General features: G+C 39.1%; 1 protein-coding gene across 7 annotated transcripts in view; it reads right to left on the bottom strand.

Moving 5' to 3' along the window:
- The window catches only part of LOC131985749 (A-kinase anchor protein 13), a 150411-nt gene that overhangs the window by 45823 nt on the left and 77625 nt on the right, over window positions 1-26963 (bottom strand). For 5 of the 7 annotated variants that reach the window (XM_059350857.1, XM_059350855.1, XM_059350859.1 and 2 more), the window contains exons 11-15: window positions 17203-17348; window positions 12302-12675; window positions 9818-9865; window positions 4847-5024; window positions 4285-4387 (exon numbers count right to left, since the gene is read on the bottom strand). In XM_059350857.1, coding sequence (XP_059206840.1) covers window positions 4285-4387; window positions 4847-5024; window positions 9818-9865; window positions 12302-12675; window positions 17203-17348 — 849 coding nt within the window. The remainder of the gene's footprint in view (window positions 1-4284; window positions 4388-4846; window positions 5025-9817; window positions 9866-12301; window positions 12676-17202; window positions 17349-26963) is intronic. The other 2 variants (XM_059350861.1, XM_059350860.1) reach the window with 1 other exon arrangement.

Below are 26963 nucleotides of genomic sequence, written 5' to 3'. Positions count from 1 at the left end.
GGTCATCCCGCTTTCCCTGAATATACAATATGTATGTATATGTATAAGTTTTATGTCATCTGTGTGTGTTGAAGCAGATATATTTCTTCTCAACCAGACACAAACTGTAAGGTACAAATTCTGTCCTGGTTAAGGTGTAGAATTATAGTTCATGTCTGAATATTCAAAGTTAATTATTTATTGAATAAAATGAGCAAACATAAATCTTCTTGCTTCCATAATTCCGAATAAATATAATATAACGAAAAAATGTTCCATAGGTAATGTATCAGCCTTTTAGATTATTAACCAAGATTTAACATTGCATTCAAAATCTATTTTCTCTCATCTCCATTTCAATAATAGTCTCCCCCAACTCCTCTTAAAGGCAAGGTGCTCCATATTTTACCTCCATAGGACTAATTTATCACTGTGTACACATTAATCAGACATATATAAATAAATAAATTAAAGAATAAAATACAAACTATTTCTTCTTATACCTTTCTGAGGACTGTGAACAGTCAAAAATAATCAAGTAAAATGTTTGCCTCAAAGTACATTTTCACTCTTCAGGTCTATTTTCAATCTTCTGTTGGAAGCACGCAACACAGTGATTGTGTATTGGGCTCTGACTGCTGGTGACCTACAACCCAATGCTGCGCCTGAACGCATCCTGTGTAAACACACGCAGAGCGCTGCGGCTGCTGCTGCTCTGCTAACGTGCTGCTCGCTCCTCCTGTGCAGAAATTCATTTTTATGAGCAGAAGACTGTTCGTTCCAAACCTGGCTGCAAGAATCGGGCAGATGCTTGAATCATCCGCGCCCTCCTGTCCTTCAACAGCTACCTTTAACGTCCTTGAGCGAGGTATTTAACATTTAGCTCCTGTGCTGCGTAGAGGCCAAAAGCAAAATGACTCTGGCACTGATGAGGGGCGGCCGGTACTGAAGTGCTGCCTTTTGATCCGATGCCATTAATGACTGCTGGATACTGGCTCCAAAAAAATCCCCTGGCTGCACACACATCCAACATCATGAACTCTTAAAACTACAAAGTCAGGTTGTTTCTTTTCCTGCAAGAAATTATATCCTCAATATCTAATCACTTTGCTGTCATCTTTGATACCTTCTTTTGTTCTGGTTGCTCCACCAAAGCTCCTTTATTATCAAACATGGATTTCTTGGCTCCATTGAACTCCAGTGTATTTTTCTATTAATCTCTGACCAAGCTGTATTTTTATCTGCTTTGCACATAAAATAAATTTAAAAAATAATAATCCAAACGTGTAATCAAAGCAAACAATGCAGTCAAATATCACCACATGCAGCTTCTCTGGGAACAACTCCTTCCTTCTAGACAACCATATCTCAATCATACTTTGATGTACATGTAAATAAACAAAATGCCTTCTCTGCATCAAAACTTAAACAGCATAATGAGGGCAAAGTTTTGGCCTGAAAAGGAGACAGAGAACACTAATGGAAATATCTCACAGATAACAACGGAAGGCTTAGTGGCTTAAAATAAAGGTGACAAACTGATATTTATCTGGAGGTGTTTATGGTTTTTGTTTTTCTTCTTTCTGTGGTGTTTGTACAGACACAAAACAAAGAAGGGGGTCTAAGCAAAGGGCAGATAAATCTTAAAAAGCTGGTACGAATAGGGGAAAGGAGAAGTCAAAGTCTTATTAATGTCATCAACAGGACTTATTATTATATTATTCTTATTGCACATTCTTCCTGGTATTGGCAGTAATTAGTGGTTTCCTTGTAGAAAAGTTTGCTGCAGCTGAACTTTTGGGCTCGTTCTCCCTCCAGCTTCTTCGTTCAGGCTTAAGTGCATTTTCTTCTGTTACTGCAGAAGCGTATATACTACAGAGAGCACTCACCCACTGTAAAATTGTAAAAAGGGAGAGGTTGCACTTCAGTCAAGGCTGAATGTTCACGCATAATGTCTTTAAAAAGAATCAATGTAATCCATTATGTGTGTTTTGTGATAAAATATTACAATTTAGTTTTTTTGTGTAAGCAGTTTTTATTCCATCGACCTTGTCCGTATCTATTGACTGAATAACTCAAAAAAGCTTTTTGACAAATCGAGAAAAGGGACAAAAAGATCTCAGCATACTGTGGGTCACACTGGGTACCAACAAATCTGGGTACCAACTACTAGTTCATTACCTTTCTACGACAGAATGTCTGAGAATGTTAACATTCTCATTGACTGCAATACAAACTTTTGTTTGCCTGCAATTCTCATCACAATGTGAACTGGACCCTTTTCAGCAGGATGAGCCATTATTATTTTTATATTCACATAAATAATAATAATAATGGCTCAAGGCTGAAGTCTTTCAAGTGAGATCCTGTTCCATGTTGCTGGAAAAAGGGTACAACAGGAATAACTACTGCTCTGATTCTGACATCACAGCTATTTTCTACTGCAGCTATGTTGATAGTACATTACTTACTCAAGTTATCCTCATCATCGCTAGATGACGTGTCTCCGTAAGCAAAGTGAGACTTAGATTTGGTGAGGATGGGGGAAAGACTGAAAGAGAAGGAAATTCGCCTCTTACGTCTCAGGTGTCCCACTGCTGGCGGGGCAGGAAGGAAAGAACCAGAGCAGGAAGTGATCACTTATTACAATTAAGAAACTTGAGAACAACAGTGAGGATGGGGGATAGGAGGTAGAAATGTCAACATAAAGAGAAGCTTTAAAACCTGACACATCAGCTGGTGAAGGCCCTGCACACTCACACAGGTGTTTACACTTAAGTAAGTAGTAAATATAAAGGTGTAACCTCCCCAGCCTAACAGGTGCAACAAAATGAATCTGACAGATGTCAGTCAAGCACAGGCTGCTCAAACCAAGGCTGTGCTCAAAAATAGTTTTTTCATTTCCCTGATGTTGAAGCAGAACTCTAAAAGTAGACTAGTCGAAAAGTGAGAAAAACCTCAAAATTGAGCACAATTTAAACTAGAAAGTTAAAGATTGTAAGAATAAAATATTGCATAAATGAACATTTCATATTGTCCTACAAAACATGACACCAACTCACTTAATAAAAGTTAACAAAAATATTAAACGTTGTCATGAAAACAAAAAAATAGATAATTATTTTGGAGACATGCCTGATAATTATGATACTGCCATTGGGTTAATGGGACAGCAAATCACACAGCCTATCTTGTTAACAATAGTCGGTAATAGATTTTATAAAGCAGCATTTGATGAAGAGATTGCATTTTGCTGAAAATGATATCAATACTTCATTAAAAGTGTGAATTAATAAAACAGGAATCATTTTAATTATAAGCTTAATCGGCTAGTTGAGGAATCTCTCACATCACAAGTGAGTTTGATGTCAAATTGAGTATGTGATGCATTCTAACGGCACATAATATGGATTGAGTATTTGTGAGAAATAACCGGATGTATACTGTATTAGCAAGAATTCCTGAGAATGACACATGAGCTTACTGTACATACTCACCCCAAAATATATTAAGTCTCTTCAGACAATGACAGACTGTGAGGAGAGTTTAAATAATCAACCAGTTGGATAAAATCATTACAAATGTTGTGACTGATACAGTTATTGTGTAGCAGAGAAGACATATTCCTCCAGTTTACTTTAGTGTGATCAGCCTGCTGGTAATGGCACACTTATTGGTTAATTTAACGCAGTAAGCAGTACATATTGATTGAGTATGTACTGCAGCACAGAGTCTGTTAGCATGTGATGTCAAACACACACACAGTCCTCATACCAGGTGTAATTAGGTAGATAAGTGAAAACAGCTGTGTAGGTGGGACCAAGTGTGTGTCAGGCCAATAAATATGTGAGACAATGGGTATATTTTATTCAACCACCTTTCTATTGTATTTACTGAGAAAAACACATTAACTTCCTCACCTCATCTACCTCGATTAGTTCTATCTACACATCTAGCTTTTTCTCCATCAATACAATGGCTGATTTAAAAACAATTTAATGCATGATGAAATCCACATTTTTATTATTTTTACTGCCTCTCTGCACGCTGGAACTTCAGAGCTTAGAAATAGGAGAATGTGAAGTAAACTAAGATTTACCTCTTTATGGCTCATTTAGAATGCTCCACTTGTAATTTGAATGTATTATAGATTAAAGGCAGGATAATAGAAAGGGAATTTATAGGTAAAGAGGCCAGGGATGGTCAGTGTTGTAGGTACCGTGCTGGCCATGATCTGGATCTGTAATTCTAATGTGATCACTGAGGGTTAAAAAAAGAAAAGCAGCCTCACGACTTGTCACTCACCATCAATGTCTCTCTGGCTGATGGCGAGCATGGATACAGACTTGGTGAGGGGCAGGGACATGGGAGGACAGCTGTTTCTCAGAGGCCGATACCGCCTTGATTTCTAGGGGAAAGAAGAGACAAGAGAGTCAAACACAGTGCGTGACAATGTAAAATAAAAGGACGGTAAAGCAGGCAGAGATTACGTGGAATAAAACATTACGGTCACTAAAGTGGAAACAGGAACGGTAAACTGAAAAAGGGAAACTACACAAATGACTGGTGAAGTTGTGTGCACAATTTGTTTTGAATTCAATGAGAGCAGAGTGAAGCCGCCTGAGGAAAGTGATGTTTATTAATTCTTACTAATCCCCAAACTGACAAAGTTCCCCAGACTGTTTATAACTCTTGTTTATGTACAAGCTTTACAAATCCATTTTGCCTCTCATGCGATTTAGGCTTAGGACGTTTTTGAGAATCCCACAGGCTGACTGCGTGACAGTGTGAAGATATGACATCTAAAGGACAAATATAATCATGTGTGTGTGTGTGTGTGTGTGTGTGTGTGTGTGTGTTAGCTGACCGGGTCATGTAGTCTGCCACGCTCCCCCAGCACCTCCTGCTCCTCCGTCAGAGAAACCAGCGAGCCCCTGTCATCGCTGTCATGCTGTGGTATTCTTGAGGGCTCCAGGATTCGGGGCCCTTGAGTAGTGGGGCCCCTCAGCTCTTCCTGGGTCCCACTGAGCCCCTCCAGACTGTAGCTGTAGGGACAAACAGAAGGCATAGGTGACCTTAAAGAAGGAGGAATGACTGAGCAGCACACATACGCCCCACTTGCCTCTCTGGACTATTCATCATAGCTTTCTGGTAACACACAGCTGCAACACACACACACACACACAAATGCACACATGCACCTGTTGACAGACAGACACACAACACACAACACACAACACACACACACACACACACACACACAACACACACACACACACACACACACACACACACAACACACACACACACACAACACACACACACACACACACAGCTGTTCCTGCACAGTGTTTAGCCAGCTGAGTTATCACTGAGCTCCGGAGCAGATTTACAGCTGAAGCAGCAGCAAATGTCTTCCAACATCAGCATCAGCGTGGAGAGCTCTGCAGCTGTGATTTACAAACCCAATTACATCGATCTATGACTGGAAATAAGAGGCCCTGAAAAATCCAATGCAATGATTATGGAGAGGAAAACTACAGCTACATTTCAGGATGAGCTATGCTACGCGGCCGCAGCTCTATCCGCTTCAGGACATACTCTGCGATAGTTAAAGCTCCAGCAGTAAATCTCTCTTATCTCCAGCTCCTGGGTCCGTATGGCACTCCATTATCCAGCAAATCATCAGTCCAACACATTCAAACATCACTAACCTAAACTGGACCAAAAGAATCATGACTCTGTGATTATCAGTGACCAGCATGGAACAGCACTCACCTATCCTCAGGGATGTGAATGTAGATGACTATATCTGTCATATTAAGGCCGGCTTCCTGTCAGGATTATTACATACTATCGTACAGAGCCACAAGGTCCTCAGCACTGGAACATGAATAAATCCAGCAGCTGCTGCTGTAGAATGCTAGTGACTGACTGGGCAGGGCATTCACACACTCATAAACACACACATGCACACAGACAATGACGCCCGCAACGATAAAATGCAAATCAAGCAGCATGTAAATTCAAAGAAGGTCATGTGCTCTTAGCATGAAGAAGAAAACATCACACAAACACACTGTACCTGAGGGAACTATCTACTTCCACACTGTGGCTATGCAGAGCGTCAGGAGGGCACCAGCTGGGGTGTGAGTGTGAGGTGGAGGGGTTAGTGAGGAGAAGACTGGAGATGGAGATAAAGAGGAGTGATGGGAAGCAAGTATGGCAGAGTAACAGTGAAGCAGATGAGGATGATGTGAAAAGGAAGTATTAGGGAGGTCTGAAGCAAGGTTATTATAGTTAACGAAAACTAACAAAATAACGAAAACTAGAATTGAAAAAACATTTTCGTTGACGGAAATAAAAATAAAAACTAGAGTTTTTAAAAAAACGATAACTAACTGAAACTGTATTGTGTGGTTACAAAAATAACTAAAACTAACTAAAATTATAGTGAAAATGTCCTTAGTTTTCGTTTTTGTCAACTTTTTTCATTCATAATTCAGTGTTTCTATTTGAACATGCAACACATGGTAAATATGTTTACTGAGACTGGGATGTCTACACTCGAACCAAAATTCAAAACACCTGGAACTGTAAGAGTTAATAACCTTATTGGGGCTGAGATGGATAAACCAAAGGAAATAAACGCAAAATTTATTATGACCACTTTGAATCTGGCACCCAACATATAGCCCATAACAAAAAAACACTAAAACTAATAAAAACTAAACTAAAACTAAGCATTTTCAAAAAATAAAAACTAAACTAAAACTAGCAAACTCACTCTAAAACTAACTAAAACTAACTGAATTTGAAAACAAAAATTCACAACAAAATTAAAACTAAAACTAATGAAAAATCCAAAACTATTATAACCTTTGTCTGAAGAGATTATAAAGGTTCTAGGGCTACTGCTCCAAGTATGTACAGTAGATTTCACATTAGCAAGCATAAACACTGTAATGGGTTCAAGTTCATTTCCTCCTGCAGTGTTGTGGTAATTTTACATGCACACAGGAAACAAACTTGAATCTAAGCAGTTTCTCACGAATGCAATGCTGTCAGAAAAGCAGAGGTATTATTAATGCCATTAAAGCCACTGCTGTAAGAGCCACTGCTTTCTGCTGTGAAAGAATGAATGGCCTGATGTTGAAGAAGTGGTGTCTGACCATAAGAACCATGTCTAAATTAGGGCCCTACAGATACAGAGGCTGATATTATTGGCCATTATTAACTTTTTACAGATATATCTGCATCAGTGATGAGACCACCTTTTATGTGGATGTCCAATCAGTATTGATGGTAAATGTAGTTGATTAAAGCAATAAATCAGTGCATGCAGTACACTGTAAAACCCAACTTTTGTTTCAACTTAAATATTTGAGTTTCCGTGCTGCGAAATAATTTTATGTCGAGACAACAAAGACAATGTAGTTAACTCAAATGAATCTTGCTATTTGACCTAATATTTTAAGTTAAAATTACTTTTTGCACAAATATTTGTTGTATTGAAAAGGAAAAATTAGTTATAATAACAAACAAGCAACATTGGGTTTTACAGTGTATTAGAATAGAAAGCTGAGTTTGCAGTTTGTAAAATCTGTTGTTTGTCTTGCATCTAGCCCTGTCATTTGATTTGACAGTGATTTAGTTGCAGGCAAGGAAGAAATCCAAGCTTCTTTAGCTTGGATTTATAACTATGGGGCGTGCTCTAGATGCCACTCAAATACAGAACTTCCTTTCCCCGGGAGTACTTGCCTTGAATAAAAAACGCCTTCAGCCAATCAGCGTACCATCATGCTGTTAAGTGGATACATGGTAAGTGGTAGTTTTATTCCTATGCCAGTGAAGGCGGTGGGTGGGTCATGCCTTACCCATTATATATACCCAATACCCATTATTACGGAATGTGCTTCATGGAGGAGCAGCAAAGTCTGGTAGCTCTCTAAGTTTACCCAATTTTTCTGTATAATTCTTCAATAATCTACAGACGAGCTAATAGATTAACTGAATTTCCCCTTTGGGATAAAAAAATGAATTTTGATTTGATTGATCGATCTGGCAATAAAAACATTGCTAAATGAGATAAATATCATGCAATTTAGGTGAATTTAAGTTGTGGCAAATCCAGCTGGAAAAACTGTGAAAACGTTCATACTCCTGTTCAGTTTTTAATGTGTGTAATTGCATCTATTTCAGTAATAACTTCACTTATGGGTCCTTTTTCTGTATTAATGCTAGCGCTGTTTCCTCCAGGAGCCAGCATTACTGCTTGGCAAGCAGCAGCCTGTATTTTATGTCATTATCTACAACACAATAGCCGATTGGTCATTTATGTTGTCTACTATGGCGTGATTGGTACATCTTATTTCTTGAATTGCGGTGGCTCAGGTAAAAGGACAGATTATGACGCAGAGCACACAGAAAAGTTGAGCTCACATTATATATCAATGTGTGCAGCAAGATGTGGGAGATCTTCTACCAGTCTGTTGTTGCCAGCGCCATTTTCTTTGCTGCTGTGTGTTGGGGCAGCAGCATCAGAGCCGGCGACACCAACAGACTTGATAAAATTATCAAGAAGGCTGGGTCTGTACTTGGTCTCAGGCTGGAGACTTTTGAGACTGTGGTGGAGAGGAGAACACTGAACAAACTGCTGTCCATCATGGACAATGATCAGCACTCTCTCCATCACACAGTAGAAAGACAGCAGAGCACCTTCTCTCACAGGCTGCTCCAGCTCCGCTGTCATAGGGACAGATACAAAAAATCTTTCCTGCCACATGCCATCACACTGTACAATAACAAATAATAGTCTGGTTCATTACATACTGTCTATGCACTTTATGTGTTTTTTATGCACACTGTTCATTGCACCTTATTTGTTTCATAGCACCAACATTTTTATACTGTATATTCATATTTATTCTGTACTGGAATTCTATTCTACTCCTTAATACATACTCCTTCTTTAGACACTTTATTTTTTATTGTATTTTATTGTATTTTTATATTTTATTGCTTGAAGTATGCCTTGGTTGTTCTTTTTATTTAATTGTGTTGTCATTGTCTCTGTGTGTAATGCTGCTGCTACACTGTAATTTCCCAGCTTGGGATAAATGAAGTCTATCTATCTATCTATCCATCTATCTATCTATCCATCTATCCATCTATCCATCTATCTATCCATCTATCCATCTATCTATCCATCTATCTATCTATCTATCTATCTATCCATCTATCCATCCATCCATCTATCTAAGCCTGTTCAAACATGATTGGTCAATAGCACTACTACTGATTAGACTACAAACATAAACCAGAACACTTCCGATTCCGTTGCCTTCAGATTCTGTATTCATATGATGTCTGTTTGTACACATCAGCGTAGCCAGGCAACTACTTACGTCCTGTTTTTATTCCTGTGTCACACCGTCATCACCGAAACACCTCTGATGCCTTTATCCTCCTGAAAAATCCCTGACAAGAACTTAATACACCACACACACAAATCCTCAGTTCTCAATCTCTGGCCAATACAGTCCTCTGAGCCTCCCCTGTGTCCCAGTGGCTGCTTGTTATTACCACTGCAATACAAAACACCAGTGTGCCTCAACCATCTATTTGCCACAGTATTTCTTGCACATTCCAACGGGTGAAAAGAGAGCAACATTACTCAGAGCAGTTGCCTGCAGGGATGGAGCACAATACAGCAACAGTTATGCAAGCATACATTAAAAAGTGGGAGCGCCACACTACATGAATATACCATTTCACGTCACCTAGCAACAAGTCAATCTTTACATCACATGAATTGATGAATGTGATTTATTAGTACCTTCTCCTGTGAAAGGTCGGCTTCCCCTCACCAGGGCTACGGATGGAGCTGAAGGTGATGGATGAGAGAGAGAGACGGGGAGTGGTGGATGATGGGGTGAGATGAGTCGGGATATGAGGGGATGGCAGGTCAATATGAACATAATGATTGAATGAATGAACCACTTTATTTGCTGATGGAACCATAATCTTTTTAGTTGGTTGGATACCTGTGGGAGCTACTGTGTGTGTATAAAGCTCTGAGGCACAGGCCACCATGTCGGAGGAGTGATAACAAAGGACTTTCTTCAGAATAAAGGTCTTAAAGAAATAGTTCTACATGCACATATTGCTGTGAGTTAGATGAGAAGATTGATAGAACTCTGATTTTTTTTTTTTAAAGTTGGGACACTGTAAAAAAATAATAATAATAAAAACAGAATACAATGCTTTGCAACCTACTTTCAGTAGAAAGAAGTACAAAGACAATACTACTATAAATGGATCCACAAATCTGCAAATATAACCCCCCATAAAGCCACTAACTGTCATTTTTACACTGTATAATTTTTTTTTTTTTTAAAGATTATTTTTTAGGCATTTTTATGCTTTATTGACAGTGACAGAGTGAAAGGGGGTGACAGAGGGGAAGACATGCGGCAAAGGGAGCTCAGGCCGGATTCAAACCCGGCTCCGCCGCAGCAAGGCCTCAGCCTACATGGCAAGCGCTCTACTAGTGTGAGCCACCGGGACGCCCCTGTTTGTATAGATTTAACGCACAAGATATAACTAATTAGTGAGCCTGGTAGAGGGAAGCTGGAAGAGAGTAAATTCCCCTAAATGTCAAACTATTCCTTTAAAATGTGACTAAATTGTAAAGAGGAAATCCAGGCAGGACAAAGTGATCGTAGCCTTCATTTATGAAATGATCGTATGTCAGAAAAGTGAATTTACAGTCATTTCTATGGAAGGCTCTGCATTTATTAATTTGGACGTGAGCAGATGTTACAAATAAATCTCACGTAATGTACGCACGTTTTAGTCAGCATAAAGTCCACATGTCTGAGTTGAAGAATTGAGAATAGACTGTTGTATCACCATCCGAAGGTGATGCCTGGAGCGGATAAAACTCTGTGGTGTGGTTTGTTTTTTTTAAAGTGTCAAAATGGTGTGGAAACATTTCCAATAAGCGCTGCCACAGGCTCCTCTGTCTGGGACAATTTAAGTGGTGCTGTGCCTAAGGGCTGCAACCCGGTGGCCAGTTTTAAGTATGACCATTTTTCCCAATGCTACACTGTTGATCGCAGCAGTGATTTCCTTCCACACTGCATTTGTTCGACTCCCTTTGATGCCGCTTTTAGGCTGCCAAACAAAACCAATTGGTTCTATTGCACCTGGGACATCAGCGTTTCAATGTCTACTTCTGAGAAATGCCTCTTCTTCAAGATACTCCTCAGTAACTCCTAAGTCCAGTTTACTCCTCAAGCAGATGGTTGGAATTAAAGTCCCACCTCTGAATGAGCAGATCAGCCAATCATAGTTTAGGATAATGTGGCGGCCAATCAGAATTTAGGAGACAGTGCCACCCCAGGACACTCCCTGGACTCACCTCTGTGTATAAAGAGCACCTCTGGTAAAAAACAATGTTATTTGTTTCACGGTACAGAAAGACTAGAGGAAGTTGGTTGTTTGTGTCTAACCTGGATGTTATAAAAATAGCAGCTGATAAAAGTCTAAAGCAGTTTTTTTTTTCCAACATAGTGGCACAGGCTTTTTTATTGCTTGGCAACTACTCGGCAGACAGTCCATGACAAGGCACTGTTCTAGCACAGAGGACAAAATAGATGTCAAGGTCTTGTTTTTAGCGTGCTCTGCGTTAGTGTTGTTAAAGTGTCATTGTGAGTGTGAAGTAATACGTGTCAAATGATGATGTCGCTGTTTTGTTTTTTCTCTGAGTCTTTGTGTGTATGCAACTGTGTGTGTACAATTTTGAGAGCGCTCTACCAACACCAGACAAATGGCAACACAGCTGCTCGCAGCAGGAGGAGGAAACACTCAACATGGCACAGAGGGAGCGACATCAACAAGCTCTAATAATACTGACATCTGCACACATCAGGCCGACTGACATCTACTGACTAACACCAGACTCACTGCAGCAGCTAATGTCAAGGACAAAGGAGTAACTTTTCCTCTCTCTCTTTCAATGCAACTCTGTCCACAATGTAATTAAAACTATTCATCTTTAACCCATTGACGCCTGAAACGCCTGTAAAACCTCTGGGCAATTTTAAAATAAGCCCCTAAAACCTGAAGTTTTTCTGGAAATTCAACAGAAGTGTCAACGCTTCTACTATATAATAGATTTTTCAGCCTCTGTAGCAGATAGAAATGAAATTCAAAAAGTATTTGAGAGCTTATACAAATACTACAAAACGACTTATCCGCTTTCCAGGCTTCAATGGGTTAAGAATGTAATATAATCTGGTTTCCCTTCCAGTCTCACCTCCTCTGGTTCATCTCTGCGTCTCCTCCGTTGTTCTTTCCAGGACCCCAGCTGTGGCGGCGAAGAGGCGACAGGGAGCGGATGCTGTTCCGGAGGCAGGAGCGCCGCAGCACCTCCGTCACTCTGTCTTTGGCTTCTTCTTCAGCTTCTCCCGCTCCTCCTCCTCCTCCACCGCCGCCACCACCACCACTGTCCGGTCCTGCAGTGACAGTAGCCCCAGTCTGGATGCCCTCTTCTGGGCTCCACCTGCATTCCAGGCCCTGGCTGCCCTCGGGACTGGAGCTGGTTGGACCGACGCTGGCGGTGTCGTCTGTGGAGGAACAGGAGACGGAAACCTCGCTGGCGCTGTCTCCTCCTGTCACTCGCTCATCGTTCTGTAGACGTCCGAGAAATATATATATATTATTGTCATTGAAAAGCCTCACGGCCCAACAACATGTGCTAATGAGGAAATGTCAAAGTAAAAGAAGTACCATCTAAAAGTAACAGTTCATCATGAGCCACAAGAACAGCTTCATTAATTAAAAAACTGAAAGAACTCAAGGCAAACTCAAATGAAATGCTGATTGATTTATTATTTCTGGCACCAGAGGTGTGTAAAAGTCGCTGCTTTCTCTTAAGCATTCACTTACATCCCACATTTAATCAAGCAGCACTCCAGTGGAAAGAACAAGACCAGCAGCAGTGTTAGGGCCATGCTCCGCTCACAGAGCAACACAGGAAGAGGAACCCTTAACCCCCAAACACAGGAAATTACCTTTGGGTCATCTAACTACAGTAACAGGGGAATACTTAAAATATATGATTTTACCAGTTATATAGATTAATTAATAATGTACTGCAATGGAGTAGAGTAGAGTAGTGTAGAGTAGAGTAGAGTAGAGTAGAGTAGAGTAGAGTAGAGTAGAGTAGAGAAGAGAAGAGAAGAGAAGAGAAGAGAAGAGAAGAGAAGAGAAGCGAAGAGAAGAGAAGAGAAGAGAAGAGAAGAGGAACAGGATAAAAGAAGAACAGGATAGAATAAAGTAGTACAGAAGCAGAAGAGAAGAGAAGAGAAGAGAAGAGAAGAGAAGAGAAGAGAAGAGAAGAGAAGAGAAGAGAAGAGAAGAGAAGAGAAGAGAAGAGAAGAGAAGAGAAGAAGAACAGGATAAAAGAAGAACAGGATAGAATAAAGTAGTACAGAAGCAGAAGAGAAGAGAAGAGAAGAGAAGAGAAGAGAAGAGAAGAGAAGAGAAGAGAAGAGAAGAGAAGAGAAGAGAAGAGAAGAGAAGAGAAGAGAAGAGAAGAGAAGAGAAGAACTGAATATAATAGAACACAGTAGAAAGAAATAGAATACAACAGAATAGAGTACAGTATAGCAGATAGGTGATAGAATAGAAAAGAACAGAGCAGAATAGAATACAGTAGAACAGAATAGATTAGAAGACAACAGGACAGGATAGAATAGAATAAAGTAGAACAGAAGCAGGATATAATAGAATAGAAATAAAGAGAACATAACAGAATAGAATGCAGTAGCAAAGGAAAGAACAGAATAATAGAATAACAGTACAGAGTAGAATAATCCAGAAATTATATTAAATGGAATAGAACACAGTTCAATAGAAAACAGTAGAAAGAAGTAGAAAGAACAGAACAGAATACAGCAGCATCGGATATGACAAACATTAATTAAATACAACAGAGTAGAATAAAAGGAGGGAAAAGAAAATGATAGAATAGAAATGAATAGAATACTAAATAGTAGACAACAGAATAGAACACAGTAGAAGAGAACAGAACAGATGTCCTTGAAATTATTGTTAATTAGCTAGCCTATCATGTTGTATATCCATCAGCATTTCTTTACTGAAGCATGCGATGAATTAAGGGAATGCTGGAGAGCTATTTAACCCACAGGAATGGGATATAATGAGGACCAAATGGCAAGGCTTAGGGATAATGAGCCAGAGCCACTTTATAGCAACGCTGACATTAAAACAAACACCAATAAATGATGGCAACCTTGTGAAAAGAAACCTTTCCCAGGAAAATGTTATGTAATATATACAGTCTTTTCATCATCGTTACGGGGCTGCGATTCAAACAAAACAGATGTATTACAGCGAGACAGTTAGTCAGTAGTTGATAATAAGAAAATGCTAAATTTAGAGCAGAGAAGCCAGACATTTGCAGGAACTCCTTGTAATGTACTTGACTGGTTCTACATATCTCTTACACATCTACATATCCTTAGCCTCATAGCATAATTGCCTAAGTCATTTTTTGGCCAAATTGTGATATCTGCCTTAACTTTACTCTCCTGCCACTCCTGCATCTTTCTGCCTTATTGCCTATGTTCTCAACCTATCAGAACACATGTTAGAGTCCAAAATCACTTTCTGCCTTAGTCGTCTCCTTGACTCCTTGACAAACCAAACTACATTATTTATATGTAAGAGAAAAATTGCCTTAGTCAGGGCATATTCTGCCTAAGTCACTTTTATCTGTTATGAAATCGATGTGTTTAATTTTTTATGCAAACTTGTTCACATTTCTATTTGAACTTACTGTTACAATATCAATTAAAAATACCAATGGGCTTACTAAAAATTGTGTTTTTTCTTGTTTCCCGAAAACGTTCAAATATGACTTAGGCAAATATGCTATGAGGCTAACGATATCTATCTTTATTATAAGCAACGATAACGCCATGAAAACAAACAGTATTAGTAAACAGTCTTTGGTGGGAAAAGGCTCCTGCATGGACACACACAGGTATGGGATGGTCCATGCAGAGCTAATTTGTAGGTGTGAGCTTTAACTGGGCCTATTGTGCTGCCAGCTGCAGTGAGAGCACCGAGCATAGAGCTGCTTCTGTTGGAGAGCTGGGAATGAAAGATCTGCTTTATGCTGCGGACACGACTTCCTGTGGGAGCGAGAGAACACGTGTGTGTGTGTGTGTGTGTGTGTGTGTGTGTGTGTGTGTGTGTGTGTATGTCCAGGGTGCATGTGACTGCAGGGTGAGTTTGTGAGTCACATGACTTCAGCTTTAGATCTAGGAGAAGGATTCAGTGTTTGAACCTTATTTGATATTTTATGCTCATACGGTCATACGCTACATATAATAAGCATTTTATGTTACACTTCCTTGCCCAGGGGCACATGGACATGACCCATGCTGACATGATACTGGGATCAATGCTTTGACGGTAGAGTTATGAAACTGTACAGTATTGTATCCTGCAAACGAACGAGAATTCCCCTACAGAGAGCAGTGAAGACATTAATCCTCTCTCACTGAAGCTGAATTTAGCTGCTGCGCTCTTTGTGTGGAATCAAAGCTTACGGACTCCACGGCACATTTTGCCCCTCCCCGTCTATCTGCCGTCTCCTAACCCTCAGCATCATACTGTATACTCCCAGGCAGCTGATGTTCTCTGCGCAGAATCTTTCCATTGTTGTTTACAACAAAAAAGGACACTCGGTTCACATTACCATGAGCATGTTTCAATTGCTCACCTCTGCAGAAAGCGAGAGATACAAGTATTTCAGCGGTAACCAAAGGGCGCTCGGCTTCAAACAGACTTTCAACAGCAGCAGAGTGACAGCAGGGACCACGGCTTGCACTTCCCCAGCAGCAGCGGAGAGCTGCCGGCTTATAAGAAGATGCTTAGTAGATGTTTGGCATCTCAGCCTCGGGTGCTGATAAATAAAAAGCCAAGTGCACACTGACAAAACAGCAGCTTCATATATACTATATCATCCCTATAGGGCTGGTTGCAGGGGCAAACACAGAATATGTTCATGCTGTTTTGTGTGAGTGAGCTGGATGTTTGGACCGCAGCCAGCAGAGGATTTGGTGAAAGTTGTTGAACCCTGAATTCACATCTAAATCTAAGTTAATACAAAGAAATTATATACATTATTATAATTACTTTATAATACTACTACTACTACTACTACTACTAATAATAATAATAATAACAGACTCATACAACCCCGCTGCTCCAAGGAACGATACAGGAAGTCGTTCCTTCCTTTTGCAATAAGACTATACAATTCATCTACCTCTGCCAGAACCAACATTACTGAAATGCACTAAAATCTATGCACTAAATCTATGCACGACACTTTGCTATGTTATTAATATTATTGGTATTATTATTATTATATATACTGTTGCTGCCATTACTGTTATTACTATATACTGTAATATAATACCATTATTATTATACCGGCCTTATTTATTATTATTATTATTATTACTATTATTATTATTATTATTATTATTATATATTATATTATTTTACTTGTAATTACTTTATTTATATTTTTCATTTTATTTTTATATTGTTTATTATCTATTATTACATATTATATTATATATATTATATACTGTACTATTATTATTATTATATACCGTCTAGTCACTATAGCATTGTTGCCATCATATCACCAGTTTAATTATTACCATCATCTTGCCAACCTACCAACTGATGTTCTTTTTTAACTTCTTAAGTGTCCTTGTTCTATTCTGTGCTTTGTTTTCTATTGTTGTTTTTATTTATGCTACCTCAGTATCTATCTATCTATCTATCTATCTATCTATCTATCTATCTATCTATCTATCTATCTATCCATCTATCTACTAATAATAACTATTTTGTCATTATTTGCTGTCTCCCAAATATTCCCACCTGAGACAGGGAATTTAGAAAACCACTCTGCTCATATAAACATTGTGATAACTTCAGTCCATTGTTCACAACAAACCCAACATTGATTTTCAATAAGTGGACTTGGGGATTTTCTCAGCTGGTAAATGTAATAACACTAGCAAATCTCCAGTCATCAGTCCAGTCTGTTCGTCCTGGAGGTGAAGCTTTCCCACTGAACCCCAGCTACACAGGTAAAAAACTGACCTTTCTGAAGACGCTGTCATATCCCGGCTCTGCGTTCAGGAAGCTTTCTATGTCGCTGCCAGAGTCTCTGTGAGCTGTGGAGGGACAACTGGGGACACTGCTGGATCTACTGGGCAAACTGGAAAACGTTGAACACTGTGAGGATCCTGAAAGACACAACAGCAAAGTGTTAAGAGTGAAATAAAGCAGGCTGAAAAGTGAAAAACTGAAGATATCAGGAGAAATATTGACATTTAAATCAGTAAAACATTTCACTACAATGTGATTAAAGTTCCATTTAACTTCTCAACGAGATCATTCAGCTGTTAAACTGAGACGCACCATGTTTCCAAAATAATATGTTTTCATTCCCTGCTCTAAAACATAAGCAGGTCTGTTAGACATCAGTCAAAAGCCTTCTGGGAATCTGAGAAGGTGTGAAAATCCTGTCGGATCAATGGCCGACTGTCCTGACTAAAGCCGTCTGTGCTGAGCCGCGACGGCAAACAACTGCTGTTTGTGTGTTTAAAAGGTTCTGAGAGCAGAACTGAAGTTAAAATCTCACTCAGAGATAATGACAACTGAAAATGCTATTGATGTTCTGCAAAAGCAGCTTTCGTGACGGGAAAAGCATCACATCATTCACCCTGGGGCCAACTGGACACTGATGTTTACAGGGACAAAGACTTTCTGCAGATACTTTCTAATAGCTTTAAGGTTTGAAGCCAACACTTCAGTTAACAGTTGTTTGATCGGGAGCAATTAGATATAGCAAACAGTTTCAAGACCAGTGTGTGCAAACAACAGCCACATTGATGTCACCACTTCCCCACCTGAATCATAGCCAGCGATGTGCCACATTAAATCCTTTCCACAAAAACAACTTTAAACCACACTGCAAAAAAGCCAACTTGTATTTTTTGGCCTAAAACAGTGATTTAGGTTGGCAAAACTTGGAAATATAAATTGTTGACATTTAGGGCAATTATGTAAGTTAGCACAACAAAGGAAGCCAGTTGTCAGCTCAAAAACAAGTTTGTTGAGTTGTTGTTACTTATATCTTTAAGTTGGGGTTCACAACAAGGGACAATAGTTCTGCTAACTCTTATTTCTTTGTTGTGAAATGCGGGAAAGCGGTGAAATTAAGTCGCGAAAGCTAGCGGCTAACTGATGCTAGCGGCTAACTGATGCTAGCGGCGCTGCTTGTTACAGCTACAAGAGTAGCCATTAGCGTATCAATGCTAACTCAAAATTGTGGTCGCAACATTAGCTGACATTTCATAGCAGCGCTACAATCGTGCCAATTCAGCACATTGCATAAGTTAGCAGAAGTAAGGATTAAAAGTTATTACAATGTAAAATTATAAGTTAGTACAACTTACAGTTGAGTTGACAAAAATCTGAATTCAGAGTTGAGCAAACTCAAAAACAAAACTTAAAACATTTAGTTTAATTGTCCAACTTAAAATTTTATCGAAGTTTGTTGCCTTGAAATTTTGAGTTCACCCAACTTTTCTTTTTTTTGCAGTGCATTGCTCTCACTGTAAACGCTTGGCCTCAGATCCTGTTTCACTACTTCTCATCAGGTCACACTGATTTTTAACCATAGAGGTATTCAAGAGCAGCCCACCATGAGTCTTTTTGGGGTTTAAACACTCTATTTCTGATGTTTTCTCAAGCCCCCTCATTGAATAACAAGTAAAACACCCTAAAGTCTGCACACAGTACAACACTTATGTAACAGCACTGCACTGCTGCAGTTTTTTGTACATGTAAGGACATGTACAGATAATATCCCAGGCCAAACTAAAAGAGGAAGACTGCACTCAGCTATAGATGTAGAACAGTAGGCGGACTTTAGCCAGATGCCAACAACAACTGGATGAGATCATTCACTGACTTTGTTATTTTGCATCATTTCTGATGTCTATTTCTGCCAGAGAAAGCGGAAGTTATTCTTTGTCCCTCAGGAATATTTTCCCCATGCTCAGATGAGCAAGAGGAAGTGCCTGGTGTGACTGGATTCTGTGTGAAAATGTCTACAGTAGGGGTGTACGATATGGAATTTTTTCACATTTAATTTGACATTTTTGTATTTTAAAAAGAAGTCCATAGCCTGTGGTTAATGCACACCTAAGGGTGAGAAGGGTTAAGATGTAGTGAGCAAAGGTAATTATTTGATTTACATCTCTGACCTAACTAAATCTAACTTACATCATTATTGTTAACACAACAAAAAACAAAGAGCAGTTCTGCTGCTTCATTCTTCTTTATTTATTTTAGTAGTAAAGTATATTAAAAAAAACCCTCACAATTTTCTTTTATAGAGCATTTCTCCTAAGAACTAAAATTAAATTCTTTGTATAACATCTCTTCCAAAAAAGGAAGGATGCCTACTAAAACAAATGCAAAATAAAAAATACGACAACAGAGACCCCGGACTGTTGAGCAACTGAAGTTGTATATAAGATACGAATGGAAAAGAATTCCGCTTTCAAAACAATTACGTGCTCAGTTGCTAAATGTTTACTGAGTGGTGTTAAAAGAAAAGATAATGTTGTAAACAAGAACCTGTCCAAACCTTTTTGGAAGTTGTTGCAGGCATCAAATTCAAAATGAGACTGCACTGCATTATTTATGTTTAAGACAACATGCCAACTCATTTGGAATCAGAGTTGTGATAAAGCAGAGATCTTAATGTATTAAATAGTCGATACAGCTAAGAAGTCACTTCAACCTATTGTGTAGATGCTGCACTTCAGTCAATAAAAAGCCATTTGACTTTGTATTATCAGCCAAAAAATTTCAGTACTGATATACACTACCGGTCAAAAGTTTTAGAACACCCCAATTTTTCCAGTTTTTTATTGAAATTCAAGCAGTTCAAGTCAAATGAACAGCTTGAAAGGGTACAAAGGTAAGTGGTGAACTGCCAGAGATAAATAAAAAAAAAGGTAAGGTTAACAAAAACTGAAAAATAATGTACATTTCAGAATTATACAAGAAGGCCTTTTTCAGGGAACAAGAAATGGGTTAACAACTTAACTCTATGGAGTCTCGGGCTATTTTGTCCATTTTTGAATTCTTTTCATGTCTTTGTAAGTCATTTTGTGTCTTTTTTGGTCATTTTGTGTCTTTTTTAAGTCATTTTGTGTCTTTTGGTGTCTTTTTTTTGTAATTTTGTGTCTTTTTTAAGTCATTTTGTGTCTTTTTTTGGTCATTTTGTGTCTTTTTTTAGTCCTTTAGTCCAACATAAAATGTGATTTTGAATCTTTTTTTTACTTTCAAAACACTATCATGCTCAATAAAGAATTTTAAATGTTGCAAATGTGCATTAATTTTAGAGTACACTGAGACATTATACTGCATCATTTTCAATTAAATTCTGGAAAAGTTGGTGTGTTCTAAAACTTTTGACCAGTACTGTATATCTTACATCCCTGGTCTAAAATAACTAATGAATGGTGTTACAGCATAAATGTTTGCACCGACAGCAAGTGGCTGATCCAGGAATCCCAAGGCTGAACAGTGAGCTGCAGTCAGCTGCTCAGAGGACGGGAGATGTGACAGAGGTCTGCTCTGGGAGTGGTCCCTGACGGAGCCCTTCATTTTAGCAAGAATCTGTGACACTGCTCTAACAAACAAATGGGGGGCTACAGTCACGGACTTCCTGCAACTGATTAACTGCTGACCACTAAACACAAGCATGCAAACGTTTGTGGGGTGAAGGGGTGGTGCACCTAGTCAGGTCCTCCTCACTGACTGAAGGACCGCTAAGCCCAAGAAGGCAGGAAAGATCGAGGTCTTCAGGATCACAAAGTGGACCAGCACAGAAGCACAGCAGACATGTTACACACCTCAAAACAAATGATAACCTGATTTAAACCAGAAGCTCTCAAGTATCTGTGAGTATCTGTACATTTCCATGTATTTGTTCTGATATTGAGCAGTTGATCTCACTTAATTCACTCTTAACCTAGGAGGATGAACTAATCAGCAATCATTTGGCTGAACTGAAAATTTGCTTTTCCAAGTGTTTAACAGATCACAGAACTGGTGCTCTAATGTAATGTAATCATTTCTAATTACAAGGCTTGAAAGAGCTGAGAAACTGAGTTTCCGAGTGGGATTTTTTTAATCAGAGGTGTCATTATAAAATCTTATTTAGGAAATGCATTTCTCTATGTTTGCATTTAACACTGTCGAGCTGTTTAAATCCAGCAGCAGAGGGAGGTGGCCACAGAAGGACAGATACAGGGTTAAACAGGGGTTTCTCTCATGGGAAAAAGTGTTTCTCCGGAATAAAAGTCACAAGTTTGATGGCTGGAACTATAATTCTACCTGTCAAATAAAAAGAGACACATAGGGCCCTAAAGAGGGGAATGACATGACATCATCAAAAACAGGTTTCCTTTACAAACAACACTCCAAACATGGAAACTACACTGACCTTTGACCTCAAGTGCCACAACAGAGCTTAACCTTCACCAAGGTAAGTTCGGAAGTCTTCATATTTTCTAACATCACAAGCCCTCCATGACGGGAGAATCCCAACTGTAGATGTGTGTGAGTGTGTGTGTGTGTGTGTGTGTGTGTGTGTGTGTGAGTGGTGGATGACAGAAGTGGATGCTGGGAGTTTTTCCTCGGACTCCACCCCCTCACACCTGTCCACCAAAACTAGCAGGGGACTGTGAGCTTTGACAGCTGTCTTCCTCCCTCTGATTCAAAGGGACCAACACACACACACACACTCACACACACACACACACACACACACACACACACACACACACACACACAGAGAACAGGTGTAAAGCCCTCTGATGAGTCAGTGGGTGGTTGAGATTGTTGGTTGGATGTGAATTAGCTCAGAAACCTGTATCTGACCTATATCACTTTGTTTACTAATATGCAACATCTTTTTTATCATTCATTTGACTTTTACTGAGAGTCAAGTCAAGTCAAGTCAAATGTATTTATATAGCGCATTTACAGACGGCTGAGCTGCACCAAAGTGCTTCACATAAAAGTGCAAAAAGTGCAATAAAATACAGAATTGACAAAGGTAAAAAAGAAACAAACAAAAAAAGAGAATACCGCAATGAAAAGAGAACAAGCTTTATCTTGAATACCACCAGCGGAAACAACCAATGGTGAAAGGGTGAAAAGCCAGATACTGCATATATATAACTATATATACATATATCACTATAATGTAGGGCAAAAACACACAGTCACTTCCCACAGCTCAGTTAAAGTTTACATTCTAACATCTCAGCTCAATCACATATTGCTCACAGTCACTGTTGCTGGGGTTTTCAAGGCAGTAAAAAATGTATGACAAGCAAAAGAAAAAGTCAGCCAGGCTGAAGTCAGGAGGAGAAATGTGTGTTCTCAGATGAATGCAGTAGAAGAAAAACTGCAAGGGAGATACGATCCAAACAAATCATCCAGTCTGAAGCAATGAATGCGGTGAGAAATAACCGACAAATAAAGTATCCACCAGGCCTCCCTGTCCAAAAGCACTCCTCTCTGCACATTTTCATACTGTTAGTCAAGATACGTCGCCACTGAGGCTACCTTAAGTGTTTCCCTAAGTACAGATTTTATCTCCACTTACTGATAAAACCTTATTTATTTTTCCTCACACCCTCATATTGCCTTGCCTTGTGTTTTTTTAAGGATGTGACATGGTAAATTTATGCAACTGGGCTGCCTTTTTGCAGATAGGGGACATTTGCGTGACAGCAGGTAAGCTAGTCAGACATTCTACAAAGCTAAAAAACCAATGGGGGTTGACCACACCGGGTGCTTTTTAAGGTCTAAGCGACGCAAAACGTGCTGCACCAACTTTTTTTCCCCCTTAAGCCCTCAAAGTAGAGCAGCCTGGTGTGTTTTGGGTGAACTGAATCAGCTCATTATCAGCTATCACCCAACCATCTGCTGTTCAATGTCCTAGTTTGAACAAAAACATATTCACCAATTTAAAAAGCTGATATAAAAAAAGGTATACTTCTTCTCACTGTATTATGAAAAGTCCTTAATTATGTTAAGAAGCTGCAGACATACAGCCTCCCGTTTTTCATTAAAATAAAAATGTCCTCTGCTGTCTTCCTTGCACACGTTTTAGAGAGTGCACTGCTTCACCAAACTGTAATTTAAACCTTCACTGCGATTCACTTAAAACTACCATTTACTCCTATATCTTTGTTTTCCCTTCCACTGTATTATTTGTTCCTTGGATTAAAGGCACACCCAGCGTGTGTCTCCTCCTATATAAATGAGGGTTACAGAATGGAGCTGAGCTAAACAGGACATGGCCTCCACCATGATAAATGTAATATCATGCAACATTACAAACAACACTTTAAAAGCAGCAGCATGACTCTCAATAGAGGCTAGCAAACCACAGGCAGCCAGGCACAAGACCAAACTGTGGCCTTCCAAAAACACATTAACCGGCTATATTATGGGATGCAGATCCAGGTCCGTCATAAACCACAGGCAATACGCAGCATGTTCTGACGCTGAGTCTTTGCACAAACTTGTAAATCAAGTACACTTAGGTCCCCTCTGTGTAGTCTTTGCAGCTGTGTCTAAGCCAAACTTCGTAAAGAATATTATGAGATAATGTAAAGGCTGACTCACATTTGATATAAATATAAAAAAGAAAATACGCAGGAAGGAATTGGCCACACAACAAATTTATTTAGTGCCTTTGCACTTGTTTTTTATGATGTCATGATCTTGTGCTGTCCATGCCTATCTTACTGTGTTGTCTGGCTTGCTTGTATTTTACTGTACGTCCATGTTTTATTGTCTGTTCTTGTCATGATGCACTGTCTGTCTTATTGTTGTAACTTTTAACCCTGCTGCTGTCTTGGCCAGGCTTCCCCTGAAAAAGAGGTCTTTGTGTCTCAGTGGGACCGACCTGGTTAAATAAAGGTTAAATATAAAATAAAAAATAAATAAAAATAAAAAGTTTCTGAGGTCTGACCCTGATCTGGGAGGTTTTGTGAGTCAATTTTCAAAGCATTCGCACTGACCTTTGACATTAACAAAATATATATACCTCACTAGTCTGGTTAACAAGTATCATGTAGAGATATTTCCACCGAAAAGGAAGTGATGTCAACTTCTCCCAAGCTTCTGAGGAAATCCCACCCTCACCCACCCTTCCTTTTTTTATTTCCGTCTGACACTCCTGGTTTTCCTTTTTTTGTCATTTTTTTCCATCGCTTCTTTCTTCACTTCATCCGTTAAAACCTTTTTTCTGCCTGTCTCCCTCTCTCTCTATCTGTCAGACTGATGTTTCATCTGTTTTCCACCACAGATAAAAGGCAGCTTGTTCTCATCGATCCGTTGGTCATGTTTTATTGAGACCGGTCTCTCGACAGACAGACTCATTTTACAGAGGTCATAGAACCCTGTTTTCCTGCCTTGCTGCGGCTGCTGCCCATACATTCATACCTAAAATGTCAACATTTAAAATTTTCCAGATTAGGACTTCCTCTACAGTCATTCTTCATATGCAGAGTGAAAAATATTCACAGCTGCAACAGCAACAACTATCCATTTGCTGCAATGACAAGTGAGCTTATGCTGTTTGAAATAGCTTAACAACTACAAGACGAATTGCCATTAAACTTAGTAGAGACATTCATGACACCAGAGGCTGCTCACTTAGCGCTAACATGCTATCAAACTTTGAATTTGTCTAATACTTTGGTTTATGACCAAATACGTACAATTCTTGTTACATTTAAAATCCCTTGTCTCCTGTACTTGTTGTACTGTTCCAATAAGCTGTTGCTAGCATGCTAGCCTAACATGGTGAACACTTTAAATATAATTAACTAACAGGATTTTAGCATTTTCTGCCTTAACCCATTGAAGCCTGGAAAGCGGATATGTCGTTTTGTAGTATTTGTATAAGCTCTCAAATACTTTTTGAATTTAATTTCTATCTGCTACAGAGGCTGAAAAATCTGTTATTTAGTAAAAGCGTTGACACTTCTGTTGAATTTCCAGAAAAACTTCAGGTTTTACAGGCGTTTCAGGCCTCAATGAGTTAAAGGACTCCTAGCTTGGTTATAGAAGTTCTATATGCTTGCTATAAGACTGATTATAACCCGATCCAGAGGACATAGGGTTTTGGCTCAGAATAGAAATGGCAATGGGCATTGGTCATTTTTTCCCATGTAGTGTGGCATAGTTGACGACAACTATCGCCGCACCTAGGACACCTGATTACGCCCCAAAAAAAAGACCATCATGCTTGAATTTTTTTGTTTTCCCCAAACATGTTCCCTCACGTCTGATAATTTAACCAACATGAGCACAGACCGCTCTTACACGCACAACTGTAGCCCGAGAGAAACAAAAGAATGCTTGCAGTTGGGTTTTTTTAGGCTTTTCCAAACACAAGACACACTATTATTACATTATACAAACCCATATATACAACGTTCAGTTCCCTGAAAGTCAGTTCCCATAGCAGCACCTCCATCACTAGTGTTGTAAAAGATGGCATGCTTTGATTTTACATAGTGACACATCATATCAGATAAAAATATGTGTAGTATATGTGAAGCCCAGCTTCAGTCTTGTTAACTACTGAAATACATTTCTTAAAAGTACATAGAAACAAATGACAGTGAACTAAAAATGTAATAAAACTGAGAAGATTTATAGGAGACAAGATGCCTGTAAGACATACATAAAAAGCCAAGATTATGTCCAGACATGTTTAACTATGAGTAATGTACTGTTAGCTAAGCTGCTGCTACCATACTACTGTTCCTGTGAGACACCACTTGCACCAATATTATTTAGCTCTGTTGCATGGACAGGGCCGCTTCCAAAAATACTGTAGTGTCAATTCGAACTCGACCAACAGATTCCACCCTGAAACATGTAACACATCATCTACATGCTTGTGGTGTGCATCCACGCCCTGACATGCAGTTTGAGCATGAGATACAAACTGGGTCCCGCTCATCAAAATGCTGCTCCACCAGTGGTCAAAAACCCAAAACACTCAAACAGTGAGATAGTTTTTTCTTTGTGTTTATTTCAGCCAGCTATTTTCTGTCTCAATGTAAAGCCTTACTCCATCCTTGTCCTGTGGATGTTTCGCTGCTGCAGTCTTTTAAAAAGATTCAAACTATCCTTTTTTCTTTTTTTTTTAACAAAACTGAGCATAAGTAGTCTCCGAGCATCTCGAATTTGTTTCCATTACCATAACAGCACTCAGGCAGTCCAGCCACGTGTCACAGGTGACAGATTTATCAGCAGATTTACCAGCCAACCCACAACTCTAGACCCCATGTTGGTTTATAAAAAGGCTTCAAAATTCTAGGGGAAGAACAGCTCTCACCTTTGTATAACCTATCAACATTAGTTTGCACTAACATCATGTCTTCAGTACATGGCTTGCGTATTAGAGCAGTGTGGTTTACGTGTGGTTTTAAAAAAAATGTTCCGGGAAAAAACCTTAATTTTACTGCAAGGTAAAAAAAAATGTAAATTATTTCGCATGAAACTGACTAAACATTCAAATAATATTCAAAATTGTCATGAAAATACCATCAGAGACTGCCAAAAGATTAAAAATACCTGGCTGCAAAATCTCATATTGATCAAAGTCTTGTCTAAGCGTTTCAGACCAACTAAATGGTGTCTGATGGTCTCAATTTCCTCTTTTGACTGGAAAAATAATGGCAGACAGAGGCTGTTAAGATGTGTTTTTCCTGTGTTTAATCCAAAAGGAGAAAACGTTC

The sequence above is a fragment of the Centropristis striata genome, chromosome 2 (assembly GCF_030273125.1).
Source record: "Centropristis striata isolate RG_2023a ecotype Rhode Island chromosome 2, C.striata_1.0, whole genome shotgun sequence".
NCBI classification, from domain to species: domain Eukaryota; kingdom Metazoa; phylum Chordata; class Actinopteri; order Perciformes; family Serranidae; genus Centropristis; species Centropristis striata.
This window is presented reverse-complemented; position numbering and strand designations above follow the sequence as displayed.